Here is a 20,038-nt window from a genome sequence, read left to right as displayed (position 1 = left end):
AGGGAGAGGTCATCATAAAAAGACAATGGAGAGAGGACTATAGTGTCTAACCACCCTCCCCCTTGCTAAGAAGAAGTATTATTATATATTAGAAGATCTCTGGGCTTTGTCAGCAGACCCCATAACTTAATTTAGAGATGTCATGTGATGTCATGGAGACTGTTACCTAGCTATTGTGTGGAATTCACCCTATGAGGATTCTAGGTGGAAACAGTTGAGGGAGAGCACCTGTGGTTGTGGATGCTACTCCATGCTGGAGATGTTATGACAAATAAACATATAAAGAAACCCGTGAAGGCTCTTCTTTTCACTTAACCTATAGATGGTAGGTCTGCATTATGGGTGCTCTTCTCCCTGGAAAGGTCCCTCTTCAAGTGTGTCTCGCCTATTTGTGCACCCCACTAAAAATCCAAGTACCTTATGCAAACAGCTGCAACGGTATGATTTGTCTAAGGGCTAAGGTTTTGCCAGAACAAAATAACCAGGAGCATTGTTGTTCGACCTTGCACATAATGTTCAGTCAAAATCCCAGAAACATGCAGAGTCAACACATCGATTAGTTCTCATGTGAAAGCAGTCTTTGAAATTATTGCAAATATTAAAATATGTGTAGTAACGTGTGCAAAGCAGCAACAAGCTGCAACGTGCTCATGCTAAGTTAGTGAAAAATGACTATGTCCCTATGGCCCACATGTATGTATGTATGTATGTATGTATGTATTGGCATTTATATAGCGCACTACTTACCCGTAGGGTCCCAAGGCGCTTCGACCGCTGCGAAACCCTTCCTGGCTTCCCTGAGAGATGGTCCCTTAATGGGTATCTCCAGGGTGAGACCAGGCATCCCCGGCGGTCTGGTGGGGCCGTTAGTGAAGATGAGGCAAGCTAATGCCCAGAGTTGCCGAGTGTGATCGCTGATCAGAGTGGGCACCGAGGCGAGAGAATTATCGAGTCCGCTGACCCTGGTCCAGAAACCTGCCGCGCCGGGAATCGAACCCTGGTCCCGGGCCGTCCTCTGCTCTCGGGTCTGCCGCCTCTAACCAGTGAGCCACACTACTTCACATGACACGCCGGTCCTTAAACAGCCAGGGCCGAGGTTCTGTGGCCTGCAAGGACTGCCTCCTCGAGACGTACGGCTGCCTACCTTCTCCCGCACCTGTTCGGGTGGGATGTGCAAGTCATCCTAGGCACTCCATCACTCGCTTGTAGGAGTCGCAGGCGGGTCAACTAACTCCTCTGCAGAATGCAAGCAGCGGAAGTGAAGTCTCTTTTTAGTGTCTGTGAATAACCTGGACCGTCTGCCATCTTTGTAATCGCCATCAGGATCGGAACCACTCAGGGTCTGGGGCTGCAGTCTGGCAGCGGAGTACATGTAGCCCCGGACTTAGAGGAGTCCTGGGATAGGCAGAATCCGCTCTACTGCAAAGGGAAGGCGGCGGAGGTCAGGGAGACGCTCCTACACTGGCACCATCTTGAACACAGCCCTATGTACTTCGTTTTAGTGCACTATTTAGAGTCCGCTTCCTACAGCAACATATACTTTAAACAGGTTAATAGGAAGTGTTAAAGTGCCAAAGTTGTTCATACAAATCCAATGTCTCTGAAGGAATAATACATCCATATTTGGGACGAGTCTCACTGTTGCTTTCTCAAAACAATTTAAGGTGAATGTTCACGGTTTTATTAGCGTTTCTCCATATAGTCCCAGTAAGAAACGTGGTAGAGTGCTCACAAAATGATGGCCGTGCTTTGTGACCTCAAAGCTTGCATGGAAGCCCCTTTAATTCCTTTTTGTTCTTCCATCTTCTTTAGAAAGAGACAATCTCACTATTCTATTAAACACTTCTACCTAACTGAGCCAAAAGAATAGAAGCTGCATTTGTGGTGTATTGTTGTCAGCATACTCAGAATATGAAACTAAGGTACCAGTGGAGATTGAGGCTTTCTGGAGCTGTTGGGCTTCATGAATTTCTTGAAGGTGAAAGATCTGTTTTTCTCCTTCGCATTGCTGTGCCTATGTTGACAATTAAATTTTTTGGGGCTGGAGTGCTGCTCCTGGGAAAACATGTATTTTGTTTATAACAGTTGACTTTATTATCTAGATATTTCCTTTTTCAAAGTGAAATGAAAATAAAATGTCTGCACATAGTAGATTGGGTATCATTGGGTAGAATTGATTTGTTACATGATCTTGCGTGAAGGCGAAGGTATGGTGTGTTTATGAACTTAATGAATATAACTATGACCGAGAGTTGGTGCAGAAGCCGTTTGTTCTTATTTTGATTATTTCTTAGTAGCCTCAAATGATGATTCATTGACCAACCTATTTTAAATTGTTAGAAAATACTCTTACTGCATTTTCATAAACTAATTCTATGCAATCTATCGCTTTGGCAAACGTTTCAGGTTTCGAGACCATATACAGAATAATCTGCCGAGAGAATGTTTGTCAGCGGAAAGATTTATTCAGCTGCGCAAGGAACTGGCTTCTATGAATGGTCACGGAGGAGAAGAAACATTACCTGCAGACAGCGCTCCAATAGGCCTTGAAGAACTGACTGACCCAGCACAGGTAATATTTTGCCAGAAATAAAATATTTTCTTTATCCATTTGTCAACGGAAAACAATTCAAATACTTTTTGTATTTCATGGAAAAATAACACATTTTTTGATTGCTGTTGATTTTTCTGGCCTACACCATTTGGTAAAATATCCGGGACACATACCTTTGGCCTGGAACACCTTCTTTGCTCCAGGACTTGCCTGGTGGACCACACTAACACATGAACTAAGGAGCCAAGTGAGTGGATGGCGTTAATCATCTGAAGTATGTAAAATGGGTCTCAAGCTACTTTGAACATGGGACCATAAGCGGTCTTCTGGGATGTTAACTTACTAAGCAGAACCAGTTCGCGTTTATCACTCTCCTAATGTAATGTGATCTTAAGACAGATGGGTATTGTGTATTTAATTGTTATAGTTCTTGCACATAATGCATAGGCAAGATGTGTAGACCTTTTTTTAGAAGAGGGTTTCAAGATGAAAGCAAAGGTATCTTCTGTATCCAATGCTTCAAATGTATATTAATTATCCCCTTCACATTCTCACAAGGCAGTTTTCATACAGACTAGTCACCACATTGACTGGTCTACAACTTTTAACAATTTCAATGATTTTGCATTGTGCACTTCTGCTTCTCCCCAGCATACCAGTGCTTATGTGCCTTGGTCTGTCCAGTGTTAAACATAAAGAGTTGTTGTATCCCTAGGGACTTTCAAATAAAAATGTAAAAAAAAAAAAAGTTCACTGCTGCTGGCTGCCTCCTGCCTCAGTGCTGGGTCTTCGGTATCCCAGCACAAACTGGGATCCCTCCCCTATCCTTCTCAGTCCAAATAACTGATTAACCTATCCAACACTCAATTTACTTACATATTTCACTATGCTAATTCACCACTAATCCTTCATGGGTTCCTGAGTAGCATGCTACTTGCTGAAAAAGCGCTTCAACTCACCATCGGAGGTAGGTAGCGCTATATAAATGAAAGCTTTTTTCCCTCTTCTAGCCTTCCAATTCCTTTCTCATCCAAATAACGGACTAACATATCCACCACTCAATTTACTTTTGTATTTCACTATACTATTCACCTCTAATCCTTTATGGATTCTGGAGTAACATGCTACTTGCTGAAAAAGTGCTTTGAGGGGTTGTAAGCGCTATAAAAATGCAACTACAATACAGACTCCCTGTCTTTGCATTGCGGGGACTGGCCTGAGCGGGCTGAAAAGACACTCCACTTCTGTCAGGAAGTCTGGGGTTTCTCTAACCTGGCTGTTCAATACAGCCAGGCTAGAGAAAGCAAAGTGTGCATGTGTGTTTTGGTGGGCCTGAGATGACCGGCCAAACACATATATGCATTTAGAGATTGCACTTAGCTCACCTTCTCCCCCTCTCATGCCCTGAGACCCACCCCTCCCTGCACACACTGGCTGAGCCAGCGGCTTAAAAATAAAATATTTTTATATATTTTTTGGCTGCGGGCTCTAAGCCAGTATGGCGCGCTCCTCAGTCATTGCGGAGGAGCCACACCTGTATACATAATCCCTACCTATTGGCTTTCAAGATAGTCATGAATTGGCAATTTTGACCATAAGGTTGTTTAGCATTGCCCCAGCACTGTCAATGGCTCAAAGATATTGTGACAGCCACATCCAGGAGTTCATCTAGCCGGCAGACTGCTATGTATCTTTTGAGGTCAGATAGACTTCAAAAAAGGGGAGCAATCCAATACTTCTAAAAAGGGGAGCAATCCAATACTTCTAGAACATCTAGATTTTTAATTTCAGAAAGCATCAAGAAGTCTGAATGACTCCTGGCTGGGGACACAGCTGATTTGTTTTGCCGCAATTAAGGACAGTTGATCTTCAGAGGAAGGATGACTTTTAACTTGCATGCAAAGTGCCCATATCCAATGAGATTTGAAAAAGTTGCTAATCAAGTCTCTTGTCCTATCCATGGCCAATTCTTTCAAACTAAATTGTTTTGCTTTTGGCACCACATGCGCAGTCTTGGTGTCTTTAAATGAATAGTAACACATGATGCATAGTAACTAAAACATTCAAATTTTTCGTCAATAGTGTGATTTGTATCCAGCTAAATAAAAACTTTTTGCTTTATTGACAATTTGTCGAAATCTAGTTTAGGTCTGGCAGCACAAAATAAATTAATCAGATGTGTAATTTTTACTTTTCAAAGCACAATGTAGATGGTCCACTATGATTTCAGATATTGGTCTAGACTGTGAGCCATCAGCAGTCTTTAACATAGAGCATATTCAAAATGGTGTAACTATATATAAAGGGCCATCGTCATGCAGATCTGTTTATGAACCAAAACCCTTCACACCAACAATTCTTTGATAAGTCAAAAGAATGCAAAAGGATATAATGACTTATATTCTGGCATCCTAGTCTGTTTTCTAACTAGATGATAAAAAATATTCATGTTGTAATGGAGTTTGAAGTGCTGTCATCTATTGCAATGTGTTTCTATCTTGCAGTAAATAAAACGCTTTAAAACAGAAGGAAAATGGAGTGGCATGGAAAATTTTATTTGGCTCATGTAAGGTTAGGAAGCTGGTTATTTTAAGAATGATGAAAATAACTAATTGTCAGAAAATGTGTAGTGCAACAGCTAACTATTTGCTTTTTTTCTTACGGTTCTCATTCAGCTAACAACCGAAATTGAAAACATGCGACATAGAATCATTGAACATAATCAAGAAGTCTTCAACCACAATGAGTATGAAGTTAGCAAGAGATGGAATTTCGAAGAAGGCGTAGGTTTCAATCTTTAGTTTTACACTTAAAATGTTTTGGAATTGAAAGTGTCAGTGGAAGGGTACCTGAGGGGCAAGTATTGATGTGTTTATTGTAATAGACTATAGAGTAATTTTTTAAGGGACAGCTAATGTCCTTTTTAAAAACCAACTGTTTTAGCTTTGACAAGGAAATACTGTCTGTTGTAGTAGTTTTAGTTATCCACTTTTTGTTGGTTGTGTTACAATATTGCATACAAAATATCATACTACAATTACAGCAGATTTGCAACTGGTCATACGTTTTTTACTGGCATTCCTTAGTTTGGTGACATTGTTCAGGACTTCCTGCTACTTGTAATCTCACAGGTGCTAGCCCTTGTTTATATCTGAGTATCACAATTCAAACTAAAAAGTTTGTTTTAAATTTCCTTTTGCTGTTTGGTCAAACCTTTCAGTTGGGAATAGCATAATCTTATACTGTCCATGATACTGGATGTATCTGTTAAGATTTAAACTCAATCCTCCCACCACTTGCATAAAACCAAAATCTCCCAATTAAGCATGCTTTCATGCCAATTTATAACAAGTAGTCGTAGTCAATAAATAGAAGTCTTAACTTAAAATCAGCAGTGAAGCACTGCTCCATGACTATCAATTTCGTTTAGCTCTCTGCTTTATAGTTGGTATACAGCAAAGGAATAGTTGGTATACAGCAAAGGCCCACAAGAGGGTCCTGAAGAGTAATTGTCCATCCAATTAAATAACTGTTTTGAATTTCCTGGCTATTCTACATTAATGGGCACCATACACTTTTTTTTAAATTTCTTTTCTTTTTTTTCTTTTTTTTGATGGTGTTTGCATTTAATTCATAAAGATAAACATACTTGTAAAACCACCATGTCATTTTGGGGCATGATTATAGTGTCTGCTAATCAGCATTCTTTTCTTATTATAGGTATTAATCATTTCAACATTGAGAGGTGTGGAATCTACTTGTCCCAGGGGCATGTTTCAGATATCTACTTGTCCTGTAAATAATTTCACTTGTATCTTATGGTGCTGAGCAGTGAGGTGTACAATTATGGGATCGTGTTCAGAATATCAAGGTTTTTATAATAGCCTTTCGAATTATGCCAATGCTGGTATTAGACAATGATTTGGATTATAGCTACACTCTGATTTTGCCACCTTCCCTGGACTAGACATGCACATTCGGAGAGTAGGCTGGAAATGGTGGTTCAGGGTTAAAATGGCCCGCGAGTCTGAGCACACACAGACAAATATACCTGGATTTGAGTATTCAACTTCTCTCCAATCTCTTCTCACACTTGAAACTGTTGGAAATTACTCTTTACATGAGCAGAAGTAAAACTGTTCCAGGGCGAGAAAATGAAATTGTAATAGTTGAGCAGATTCTTAAATGTGTATGTATACCTGTGCATATTTGCTCATGCGAAAATTAAATCAACAAAGTGTAGGAAAGTGCCCCTTTTTGACATGGTCACCCCCAATTTTTGCCTGGTATCTGATACAATTTTGACAGACATTCACTGGGTTCCTGCTAACCAGGTCCCCAATTGTCTTGACTTTTAGCACTCCCTGTACGTCCTAAGTAAATGTTATAAATATTATCCCTGGTACCTAGGGCATGGGTACTAAATATGGTCTTTAAGGGCTGCAGCATGTATTTTCACCCAAGCGGACCCCTCCTCACACTCATGCAGACTTCCATGGCAGGCTGCGTAAAATTGTGCACTCAAAAGTGAAGATACAACATGGCACACACTCTTATGTGCCATGCCCAGTAACACTGCATACACTCCTACAGCAGGTCTTACAGCCCGAAGTCAGGGTGTAATATATTACTTGTGAGGAAATATCTGCATGAGCAGTTATACCCCTGTGATGTGTAGTCCAATTACTCGATAGTACATGTGAACAGGAAAGCCATCTAGAGTACATGTACTGGCCACTGGTCATTACAAGTTCCCCAGCTACATGATTGCTTCACTGAAATCTATGGTGTTTCGCATCAAACATCTTTTTCTTAATAAATGTGTACTGATGTCCGTTCTAGATTAATTATGACCTGCACAGAGGGGGGCACCTTAGAGGTGCCCCCTAAAAACCTACCACCCTCTAGTCTTCTCGCTGACTGGTGTTGACCAGCCTGCCACCACAGATGCACTTCTGACCCCCTGGACGTGCCAGGCTGCACTCTTGAAAGTCAGAAACAATGCCTTCTCTGGATGGGGGTTTTGTCACCTCCTCATAGCAGGAGGCTTCAAAGGCTTATGTCACCTTTGATATGTGACCCCGGCTTCCCCCAGACAGGGGAAATGCCATCTCCTACCCTGGACCCATTTGGCACCATGGCAGGTGGGAAGATTAGCTAGTCGGGAGGCATGTTCACTATCAGACTAGTAACACCCCCTAAGGTGGGCTACCTGAAGTGAATATGGAAATTAGAATTCCACCATCTTCGTTTATTGGTGAAATTGGATAAACAGGGTCAGGGTTATGCCCACTCGCCTTGTGAAGTGGTTATATAGGGATTGTAGGTACCCCAAAAGGATGTAGTCCATTGGCTACTGCCTTACACAGCTCTTAGTGCCCAAAATTCTTTATTTATCCAGTATTGGCGTATCATTCATAGATTCACATGCTTGAATCATTCCAAGTTGTTGAAGTGGGAGTCCCACGGTACTATAATTAGGCTATCCTGTTTTAGGTGTAAACCTATAATAACTGATAAAACCCCACAGAAAGGAAAATTGCCCACACCAGAGCAGGGCTCTCAAAATCCAAAAAATGGTACTAGTCCTGCAGGTCTAGTACTTTGAAAAATCTCCTCGACCTAACTGTAACCTACTTGATCTCTGTCTCAGAAAGTGGAGCAAATGTGACAAGCTAACAAGATTTGAAGGCATCTTTATTGCTCATTAACTTTGTAAGCAATAAAAATGCCTTTAAATCTTGTTATCTTGTCACATTTGCTCCGTTTTCAGAGACAGAGGACAAAAGTTAGTATGTCTTCCTACTCGCCAGAAAGGGCGAGTAGGACCTAAAACAGCTCGGCCTTGTTAAATTCAGCTCGCATATCAGAGTGGTCGAGTGGATTTTTTAGGCCCTGCAGGGTAAAGATATAAACACTGGAAAAAATACCTTTACAACCACAAACTAAATGCATTTCAAAGAAAGGAAAAGATGAGTGAAAGTGTCATTTTTATTCCTTTTTGAAGGGGCCAATACAATGTTGCTTTTTTATATACAAGGGAGTAGCATGAACAAATGGGCTAACAGTTTTGTTTAGGGATGTCACTAAAATATGGTTTCTTCCTTTTTGCTTTTTTCAGTTTTGTTGTCTTTGGTCTAAAGATGCAGGGTTTAGAAGGATGTTTTAGGTCTTATTTAATGAATTAGTTATAAACTGTAGAGAATCAGGAAATATCAATAATATTTGATAGTTGGCTATGTTTAATTAATTCACTGATAAAATGGCTGGTTTCATAAGAATCTTTCCCAGTATGTACAATCAAATTTTCCCACAGACAATGAATGGGTGAAACATCATACCCTTTTCTAGCGAGTCATTATTGATAGTAGGTGAATTGCCAAACACCCCAAGCTTTAAATATTCAATGCAAGGTGTAGTGACAGGTATATGTGAAAAGTGCGTTTCGAAAGCATTAGATGCAGTGTCACTTGGAATGCTGCTGCAAAAAGGTCTTACCAAGTTCAACAAAGACTGGAGTAATATTGTTTGTATTTGCAGTAATTTTGCTACATATATGAAAATGTTGTGTGGTGACCAGTCAAAATCGATACCTGAGCTGAAGTGCTTCCCTGTAAAAAAAAAAAAAAACCTTGACACTTGCTAGATGGCATGCTGAAAGCCTATTGACAATTTCAGAGTTATTGAAGAATGCTAATGATGTTGTAGTCTGTTCTGGTTCACTGTTTCATTATGTGCGGGAACTAAAACACAAATATTTCTTGCTTTGTGTGACATCAAGGAAACAGTCATCCCAACTGTGTCATTTAGCTGGTGGTTCTCAGTCCTAGAGGCTGTCAATGCTATATTATCCACTTAGCGACTGTTTGTAGAATGTTTGCCCCCCCCCCCCCCGAACACATACACCCACTTCTTGCCAGACTTTGACTTGATGTGCCCTGGGTCCCTGCCAATCAGGTTCCCAGGGCCTGTGTTCTTTCCCAAAACTGTACTTTCAACCTCCAGTTGGCACCTCACTGGCCACATGTCAGTCCATGGGTACCTAGGGCACACCCCTAGAGGTCCTGTACCTTACACACACACTGCCTTTGCAGGCTGCATGTTTTGGTGCAGAACAAAGTGAAGAGTCGACATGGCACACATCTTGGAGATGCCCCCTGAAAAACGACCAGCCTCTGATGAGTTTCCTAACTGGTACACACCAGCCTGCCACCACAAGACATGTTTCTGGACATCTGGGGTGGGAGCATTAGCTCAAAAAGCCCAGAAACATAGCCATTCCTTGGCGGAGGTGTTCACACCACCCGCAGGCCAGGAAGAGCTTCAAAGGCCTTGCAGCCTTTGGAATGCCACTCCAGCCTCTCCTATCATGAGCAGGCCCCATTAGTCTCCCCTCCTTTTCGGTGGGAAAAATTAGCCAGCCCAGATTGTGTGCCCACCTCTGCCAACCCCACCCCTCAGGTGGGGAAGGCGAGGTTAAGCCCACTCTTCAGTCCCCGCCATCTTGCAGATAGCTGGTACTCCCCAATCAGGATTAGGGATTGTGCTCACTCCCCCATATGGGGTGAGCACACCAAGGGTGTAGTCACTCTAAGGCAGAGTTCTTCCATCTGTGGGGCGCGCCCCCCTGGGGGGACGCAACACCCTCTCAGGGGGGGCGCGCACTTCACCCTCCACTCTTATCTTTGATTTCCACTGTCCCTCCGGAGCAGCAGCTAATTAGCCCGGGGGTTCGGTGTAATGGACGGCTGTAGTGTAGAAGAGCTAATCTCCCAAAACGGTGTTAATTCCTAGAGTTGAAATGCTTCAGCTGCAGTTGAATTCAAAGAGTCTCTGCTGTTATGAAACTGAAAGCAAGGAACATTTCAGCTCTAGGAATTAACCCCGTCCTGGGATGGTTAGCTCTAAGCTCTTCCCAGAACGGAGTGAACGTTTCTCTATTACACAGGCATCTCCTGTGGTATCAATGCCACTGTTTATAGCCTCATTCCAGGGCTGTGATAACTTAATCTGCAAAAAACAGTGTTTATGCCCAATTTATAATGAAGAATTCTTCACTAAGAGAGCTTGGACTTTGGATTTTAACGACTTAAATTCCAGCAGGGCACTTTACATAAACCACACCCTGGAGTTCCACTGATTATACTGCAATGCATGTCCTCTGCTTCCACCTTCGACACACCATGCACGGTTTGCCTGCTATGAATGTCTACATTTCCCTAGTTCCATCTCAGTTTGCATTTTTTTCTATTCTAGCATTATCTTAAAGTGCCTTAAAGTGCCAAAAGGTGACCAGACACCATCACTGAATACAATAGTAAATAGGGAGATAAAATCTGTGGAGGCATCCACTGTGCTAAACCCGCGCTACCCGAAATCCAGGAGTTTCAAAATTTATCCGAACGTTTAATCAATTGCCTTCTCTACAGGAATAATTAGACAATCACAGAGATCCCTTTCCTTTCCACTGCTTCTGGCTCAGGTTTCTATAACCTTTTCTATTTATTCTACCCGTATGACTTTCATACTTAAGCATGTCATCCAATAAAGTGCAACGGGCACCTACTCTGGACCAGAAGGATGAATGTCCCCTCGACTACACCTACCTGGCTGAAGGCAATGCAGGTATAATTACCTGCTTCGAAGGCCTGCACCTGAGAAATACTATGAGAAAAGGGGAGGAGAGTGAAAGTGACACAGTTGGTTTGTCTTGCTTTCAGTTACTGCACATCTTCCTTCAGTATAGGCAGCAACACCCATGGACTCTTGTTGCAAAATGTGCCCTTAACATTGGTTTACATGCCATTCCCACAATGCATTGCACATTCGAAGGTGATGTCCTACATGTGTGATGTTGTCTGCGCTTCGGTCTCAGTGCCCCTTCGACCTTTGCTGTCTCATGGAGCGGTAGGACACCATAGGGCTAAAAGGGCTTTAGCCCCCCCACCCTATTGTGCCTCAGCACGGGCTGCTGCAGCCAGGGCTGGCTCTTGGGTAGTGCGACCAATGCCACCGCACCTGGGTGCTGGCTTCTGGGGGTTGCTGAGTTTGCAAGCACTCGAACACTGTTGCATCCCTCACTGTGCACTCACATGGGGTCTCCTGCCACCCACACAGCGCAGAGGGTTAATGCGCCTGCTACAAAGAATGTGTACCATGCTGATCAAACAACTGAGTGTGAGTAAACTATGAGTAGCAGTATAAATAAATGCAATGTTTGTCAGAAAGGTGCTATAGAGAGATGAGGTGCATTGTTGGTGAGTGGTACTGAGGGAATTCACAGAGGAGGAAATGGGGGAGTGTACTAGATGCCAGAAATGTGTCCGGTGGTGGGGGGGCCCGACATCTAAAACAATTCAGCAAGGGGGGCTCAACCTTCAAAAGTTTGAAGACTTCTGCTCTAAGGTCAGTAGCCAATTGGCTACTGAGCTCGAAACCCCTAAAACGCCCCCCCCTAAATGTAGTAGTTAGGGGGCAGCCCTGAACCAAGAAAACAGACAAGCAACAACCAAGAAGAAAAGGACCGAACAGCCGTGCCGAAGCTAAGAAGAGGAGGGCGCCCATTAACTTGTCCCCAGCCCTACTCGCCTATCCCCACTTCGAACCTGCTGAAGCGAAACTCTGGTGTGTCCTGCAGTCAGCAACCTCAAGAACCCCAAGGACCTGCCCTGCCTTCCAAAGAAAAGACTTGGTCTCCCGTGAACACCGGATTTGTTCACCCACAGACTCCTGCTCTGGCCCACTCCGCGAGTCTGCACGTGTCACCTTACGGCCCGAGTGGCCCAACACCACAAAGAGGTCTCCCTGGTGATTCTGACCCGAGATCTGGTAATCTCTGACCTGCCTCGATTCTCCCAGCAAAGCCTGCAACCTCTTTCTGGAGGATCCACCTGACGGCGACTGGAGTTGGTAAGAGAAACCCGATGCCTGAAGACACCCCTACCCCATAAACCCCACGGCCTTGGGTTGGCCAACCGACTGTGTCCCAGCATCCCCAGGCATCCCAACTTGCCTCTCAAACCGGTGATCACCTGATTGATTGATTGATAGGCGATTTATATAAGCGCTACTTTGCCCAAAGGCGTCAAGGCGCAGAAGATGGAATATAATAACCAGGTACTGAAATGGAGAAGGAGAGAAAAGTTTATGAATAAGCTTCAGTGAAGAGCAGGGTTTTGAGGCCCTTTCTGAAGAGCAGCAGGGAATCCTGGCCCCTGAGTTCCAGGGGGAGCTCGTTCCAAAGTCTGGGGGCAAGTGTGGAGAAAGCCTTACCACCCCATCTAGCCTTGGCAACTCGAGGAATAGACAGCAGATACTGACCGGAGGAGCGTAGTGTCCTGCCTGGGGTATAGGACGACACTAGAGTCCTGATGCCCTCAGCGCCAGCACCGTGAAGAGCCTTGTGGGTGATGGTCAGAATTTTAAATTTAATTCTGGCATACACCGGGAGCCAGTGAAGGTTTCTCCTGATCCTGGTCCCGGAGGAGCGTCTGGGGGCGTTGACAACAAATCTTGCTACCGCGTTCTGGATAACCTGCAGGCGATGGAGAAGGAGCGAGGTAAAGAGTAAGTTTCGTTAGGATTCTCAGGACCCCACAACAGGTTGCAACAGTTCTACTTACTTGCTTATCAAAAGCAAGTGAGGTGTCAAAAATGACTCCCAGGTTACGGGCAGAGAGGGAAGGCTGGGGACAGGATCCAAGAGTCCGGGGCCACCAGTCATCTGACCAGATCTCCTTTTTTCCCCCGAAGATCAAGATCTCCGTTTTCTCCCCGTTCAATTTAAGAAAATTAGAGGCCATCCAGCCTGCCACAGCTTCCATACAGTTTCGGAAATTTAGGGCCGTGGTCTCAACAGAATGGGACAAGGAGACCATAATCAGGGTGTCGTCAGCATACGAGAGTACTTCCAGTCCAAAATATCTTACCAGTCTAGCAAGTGGGGCCACGTAGATGTTGAACAATGTGGGGCTCAAAGCGGAGCCCTGTGGTACCCCACATTGCAGAGGCATGGCATTGGAAAGGAAGTCACCCAGTTTGACCCTTTGCTCCCGATGGTTAAGAAAAGAAGTGAGAAGGCTAAGAGCCGGCCCCTTCACCCCCGTCTCACTGAGGCGGGCGGCCAAAATGGTGGGGGACAGAGTGTCAAATGCTGCCGTAAGGTCGAGTAGGATCAGAAGAGTGGTCTGACCACTATCGACCTTGGCGCGGATATTATTGACCACCACTGTAAGGGCTGACTCTGTACTATGTGCCTTTCGAAAGCCATGCTGAGATGGATCAAGCAGGCAGGTCTTATCTAGAAAGGCGCTAAGATGGTGGTTTAAATAAGCCTCCAACATCTTAGCTGGAGCGGGAAGAAGAGAAATGGGGCGAAAATTCTTCAGAATCCCAGGATCCAAGGAGGCCTTTTTTAAAAGGGGCTTAACGATGGCAGTCTTCCAAGGGGCTGGGAATTCCCCACTAGAGATTGCTCTATTCATAACTTCCATCAAAGGAGGAAGTAGGGTATCCCTGCAATTTTTAAGGATTTTAAGGGGGCAGGGATCCAGAGGGGAGCCAGACTTAGTTGAGTCTAGTAATTTGCCCAGTGTCTCAGTCGAGAGAGGAGGGAAGTTGGTCAAGATATCTTCGGAGGCTAAGGGTTGATCTAAAGAGGGATAGGGGACATGGGTAAGATTATGACTCTGGAAAGCAGTATAAATGTCCGAGATTTTAGTGTGGAAAAAAGTGGCAATCTGATCGCAGAGTTCTTGAGAAGGTATTATGGGATCAGGGTGTTGGACCTGAGATAAATTTTCTACCACCTTAAAGAGATCTCCAGGGCCGGAAAGAGACGATGTTAACTTAGAGAAGTACATTTGTTTTTCAGCTAACACTGCTGTTTTATAGCTCTTAAGGAGGTTTTTATGCTTGATCCGGAGATCGGCATCGAGTTGAGCTCTCCACAGCCTTTCGAGTCTCCTACACTCCTGTCTCTGAAGTCGAAGAGCTTCAGAGTACCAGGGTGCTGACAGACTTTTCCTGGCACAATAATGAGATTTGAGAGGGGCTAAGATATCTATAGCCAGAGAAATGGTACTTGCCAGCTCACTGGCGGTGGTGTCAATATCCTGAGAGGGGGGAGGGTTGAAGCTGGCAAGAAAAGGGCCAAGAGATTCGTTAGTCAAACCCCTGTAGTTCCTCTTTAAAACCCAGCATTTCCTGTCCGTATGGGAGGCAGAGAGGGAGCCTGGGAGGAATTCTAGAGGAACTGCTAAGTGATCTGACCAGGAAAGGGGCAGAGGGGACCCGATCTCTAGTCTGGGGTCATTAGTGAAAACCCCATCCAGGATGTGACCAGCAGAATGTGTAGGGGATAACACTTTTTGGGTAAGATCAAGAGAAGCAAGAGCGTCCAAAAGTGATATAGTGTCAGCAGAATTGGAATTTTCTAAATGAAAATTAAAATCTCCAAGAATAGTCAAAGAAGGCCTGTTAATGAATGGTTCAATTGTTTCAAGTAGGTCGGCTACAAATGGTGACCTGGAGCCCGGGGGTCTGTAGATAAGAATGCCTGCAAAATTTTGAGTAGGGGAGGTTTTAAGAGAGAAGAAAATGGCCTGAAAGGATTTCTGGGGGGAAGGGAGGGGCTCTATGTGACATGTGATAGAATTCTTGTAAATAATGCCTATTCCGCCCCCTCTGCGGTCTTCTCTATCCTGTCTAACCATAGCATAACCATTGGGGAGGGCATTGATTAAGTCGGGGCCGGAAGAGTCCGAGCCCCATGTTTCAGTAACAAAGACCCAGGGGGGTTTTCTTTCTGAGACGAATTCTCTAAATGCGACGTTGTTACTAACCAGAGAACGAGCGTTGATAAGAAATCCCACTTCTTTAGGAGGAGGAAGGGGTTCATGTCTCACACGGGCCCTAGAGGGCTTTGAAACGTTTGCATGGTTAAGCGCGCAAGAAGTGATCGAGCAGCTACAAGTAAAGCCAGGGTACAGTTGTTCAGGGGAACGAGTATGATGACATGCTTGTCTGGGGGGCCTAAGAGATGTGAGAACGCCCAGCAGATCCCCAAAGGCATCTGAAGATGTACTGGGGGGTTGAACAGCATGCCAGGCTCCTGGCGCCTCCTTGGCGCTGACGGGCGCAGACGGGCAGGACTCTGGCATGACTCCGGCTAGAGTCCGGCCCGTCCGCTATGCGCGTCCGCTGCGCGGAAGGGAGGGACGTCCCCTTTTAAGGGCGACTAGAGCGCGTCCGCGCGCTTCGATTCCCCCAATATGGCCGCCAAAACCACGATCGCCTCCCCGGGGCCGTGCTCTCAGCGTCAATGCTCGGCTGAGAGCGGCCCGGGCAGCGACACCTCCAGAAGATCTTCGTCCCAGAACCTGCAGTCTTAGTTGAAACTGGAGAATCTCCATTGAAACCACCCTACCCCAAAACAGCACCCAGCCCCCCTGGTCACGCTGCGGGTGCACTTTTTGTGCTAAACAAGATCCCCCTTTGCCCCGAGTCTACCACCAGGACCTTTGCCCCCACAACCCAGTGGCTTGCTTGTAAGAGGCCTCCAACTGGAGGCCCCCTACCCCCCATTGGATGATATTGAGCCTCAGCACTCTGCACCCGGCTGCCCTAGTGCCACGGAGGTTGTAACAAGAGTGCATCCTTGACCCTGGGGGAAACCTTGTTCTAACCTCAAACTCAACCCCCTAATACAGAGTACTTACCTGGTAACCGATAACTTCATGTTCGAGGCATGTGAGCTGTAGATCACATGCTGTGCATAGCTCACCATCTAGTGTTGGGACTGGATTTTTGCACTTTGTTTTTCTTTGAAGAAGTCTTTGCAGTCACGAGGGAGGTGACTCCTCCTTTCGTTGATAGTGCGCATGGGCATCGACTCAATCTTTAGAAAACTGACTGAAAATATTACAAGTGTGCAAAACTGATTTTACTAACCCTTTCTCTAGGGAATGTCCCAGGGTGATATCTAGGCATATCGCACTTAGTAGAAAAAGTAACTTTAAAAAAGTAATCGAAAAAGTAACGAACAATTAATCTGTACAGTAATTTCAATAGCTTGCCTTACCTGTATTTCAAACAAACTGCATTTGAACTTGCATTCACTGCATCATATTTTGCAAAGCCTTTATTTCACTTACCTGAGCCTGGCTTGGCTCGGTTCTTGAAATAAAATAACTTAACAATATTTTTATACTAACAAAATTTGTCTGAGTTCAGTCTTTGTGTGAATTCATTTACTGACTAAGTGTGTACAGCAAATGCTTAACACTACACTCTGATCCAGCCTTACTGCTCACCAACACTACCGCAAATAGAGTACGGTGCTATCTACTTTTATCTCTGTCTACCATTGGGGTTCCACTGGACTCTGTTCACACTATACCTCATTTTGGTATAGTGTAGACAGAGCCAGCTTCCTACAGTGGACATAATAAAAAAAATCTAGAATTTGAAAACCCCCTTCTCTACCAAGTGTTCAGCGTAATTGGTGTAGATGTGAAACCTCTCCTTGTGACACTTTTGGTGAGTTTGGCACTGCAACATGTTCGAATTCTTGCCACTTGGTAAGCAAAGAAATGTTGAGGAATAATTTGGTATTTTTCTTTCACAGTGCATGAGAAATGGCTTGCAATAATGCATAGACATGTCCCTTCACCAACCATGGCACTTGAAGTCAGTTAGGCCTCACTGAGATACTCTGCACAAGCCCTAGATCCCTTCAGCAAGGGGGAGTTTTCTCCGGACTTAAAAAAGTACTGCTTCATTTTTGACTGCTTCAATAACTGAGGGCCTATGCACCCATTTCAACACATATGTTGCATAACTTGTCCCAGAAAATCACAATTTTCAGGTGCACCAGTGTTGGCATTGAAAGCTATTTCAGTGACTCGAATTACCAAATTGTGTACTGGATGGCTTGGCGTTGCGCATTCCAAGTGGCAATGTTGAAAGGACTTTTTCACAGATAAACGTTTGCATGGGAAGGAAATAGTGATCACACATGACCAAACACTCACTAAAGAAGTATTGTATGGTGCACTATAATAAGTTTGATTTGTAAAAATGTTTTAGACTTCATATATCTTGTAGGCACATAGTCCATACACCTGCACTATCACTGCAGAAAGCAAACCATAATAAAAGCTAAACATTCCATAAACACCGGAAAAACTGTTTCTAATGGCACGAAAATGTCTAACCACTGATCACCACTGTTTTTAAGGTATTGAAAACACTGAAAACCCCCCACCAGAATGTACCAAAAAGAGAAACTGAAAACGGGAAAGCCTAACTATAATCAAGCAGAAAGAAAAGCTATCATAGGCTATAATGGCGATAGGTCTTTAGTTTCATAGCCTGTGTCCTTTTTTTTAAAAGGACTAAATTTGAACTATATTCAGGTGCTAGCACCCTCTAGAACACTCCCAAGAGAAGCTGAGTTCCTCAGATTATCGCTGCACATCCTGTGTGAAGGGAGTCTCCCTGAGCGCTGCTCAGTTCTTCTCGAACAGCTTTTTTTCAACTTTAAAAATACTGTGATAAGAAAGGCTTGTTTCGTCCCTGCAAGACCTAGGAAAAAGAGGGTTCATCTAGATGACCCGCATACAAACTGCATTTACTGCCTTCATCCACAGTATGAGGTAAAACAGTGCAAAATCTGTTGCACTTTCCCACCCAAGACCCTAAAAAATAGAGGCCAGGCTACTTTCGTTTGTGACTTCAAAAGACAACGGTGTGTAGGAAATTGGTGTTCGAGGCATGTGAGCTGTAGGTCACATTCTTTGCATACTCCTGCCATTTAGTGTTGGGTTTGGATGTTTGCAAGTTGTTTTTCTTCGAAGAAGCCTTTCCAGTCACGAGGTAGGGGATTCCTCCTTTTGGTGACCGTGTGCATGGGCATCAACTCCATTGTTTGATTGTTTTTTGCCGCCATCTGGTTCGAACATGAATTGCTTTGCTCCGGGTTGACACCATTTCTCTGGTTCCCCTTGGTGCGCAATACACTTACCCTCTAATGGATTGTTTTCGATTGCGTATTTACATTCTCAGCATATCTTAACTACTGAAAATCCCTCTTTCGATCGGGTAGCTGGTGGAAGGCCGTTGGGCCTACTCGCGTTGGTCTGCCTTGCAGTACCGTATTTTCCGGCGTATAAGACGACTTTTTAACCCTTTAAAATGTGCTCGAAAGTCGGGGTAGTCTTATACGCCGGTAACCAAATTTTGGGAGTGGAAACAACGCTCCACCAACCTTGCCTATGCCTGCCTGCTGTTGTCCTTACCGGCTATGGTAGTCGTGCCGTTCCGCTTTCACGACCCAGGTACTGATGCCACTCAGCTGGGCCAAAAGATATGCCTCCGCGTCGGTGCAGTCAGTGATGGCAGCGCAGCAGCTCCAGTGGGGAGGAATTCGGGCGCCCTGTTATCTGCCACTGCTCGTGGGAGGGTGGGGGGGATGCAGCAGCATGTCCTGATCTGGCGTCTCTCTCCTTCCGATGTGGCCATAAATCTCGCGTTCATCGGAAGGAGAGGAGCGTCAGTTAATGGCCATAGAAAGGGGACTGTAATATTTTCCCGCCGACAATACAGCAACATAATGTTTTGCTGCAGTTACCGTACAGTATTTCAGAAGGGTGATCACAGTACATTCCTGTTGAATCACCAAGACACTGCATTCTTGTTAAGATCGGATGGACAGTTCTTTACACTTCATGTCACGGAGGAGGGCTAGAATCACGGGTAGTCTTATACGGCGAGTATAGCACAAAACCTAAATTTTTTCAAGAAAAGTAGGGGGTCGTCTTATACGCCGGGTCGTCTTATACGCCGGAAAATACGGTAGATGGAACGGACACCATTTAAATTCTGCCCTTAGTGCCACACAATTTCCGCGCACGGACTCACATGAAGTGTGCGACCTGTGCTAATCTCCAGGGCACAAAGAACAGGACTGCAACACGTGTAAGGCTTTTTTTCTGATTAAAGAAAACACTTCGCTACCGTCTGGCTTGATGTCGCAACATGCAGAGCCAACGCACCGGTTCCATTGCGGACCTCTTCGGAGAAGATTCGGAACAAGAGGCCAGGGATGCCATGGGAGCTGAAGAAGAACCTATCTCCATCTCCGAATATGGCTCTGATGGGGACGAAGATATCCCACAAGGTCTGCATACAGTGAGTACTGATACTCCCTTGCCCCAAAATACACCTCAGCCCGACAAGAAGGCTACGGTCCAACACCCGCCTGCGGGCAACGGTCGGTACGAGAACATGTTTCCGACACCCCACTTTCCGGTTCGCCATCGAAACACACCCCAAAGCCTTCTGGCTCCGAATTGAGTCATTCGAAATCGGGCACCGAGCAGAACCCTTAGGGATCGAAGCCCGGTTCAGCCCTGTGGGAAGTTGGCACTGTATATACCATACCAAAGTGAGGGATAGTGTGCACAGTCCAGTGGACCCCCAAAG

At 44.8% G+C, this 20,038-nt stretch overlaps 1 protein-coding gene across 2 annotated transcripts in view; it reads left to right on the top strand.

The window, feature by feature from the left end:
* PRPF39 (pre-mRNA processing factor 39) overlaps positions 1-20,038 on the top strand; it is a 508,214-nt gene that overhangs the window by 275,095 nt on the left and 213,081 nt on the right. For both annotated transcript variants that reach the window (XM_086937261.1, XM_086937262.1), the window contains 2 exons: positions 2,407-2,572; positions 5,230-5,337. In XM_086937261.1, coding sequence (XP_086793387.1) covers positions 2,407-2,572; positions 5,230-5,337 — 274 coding nt within the window. The remainder of the gene's footprint in view (positions 1-2,406; positions 2,573-5,229; positions 5,338-20,038) is intronic.

Source organism: Lissotriton vulgaris, chromosome 9 (genome assembly GCF_964263255.1).
Source record: "Lissotriton vulgaris chromosome 9, aLisVul1.2, whole genome shotgun sequence".
Lineage (NCBI taxonomy): Eukaryota > Metazoa > Chordata > Amphibia > Caudata > Salamandridae > Lissotriton > Lissotriton vulgaris.
Note: the sequence above shows the minus strand (reverse complement) of the source record. Positions and strands in the feature narration are given on the sequence as shown.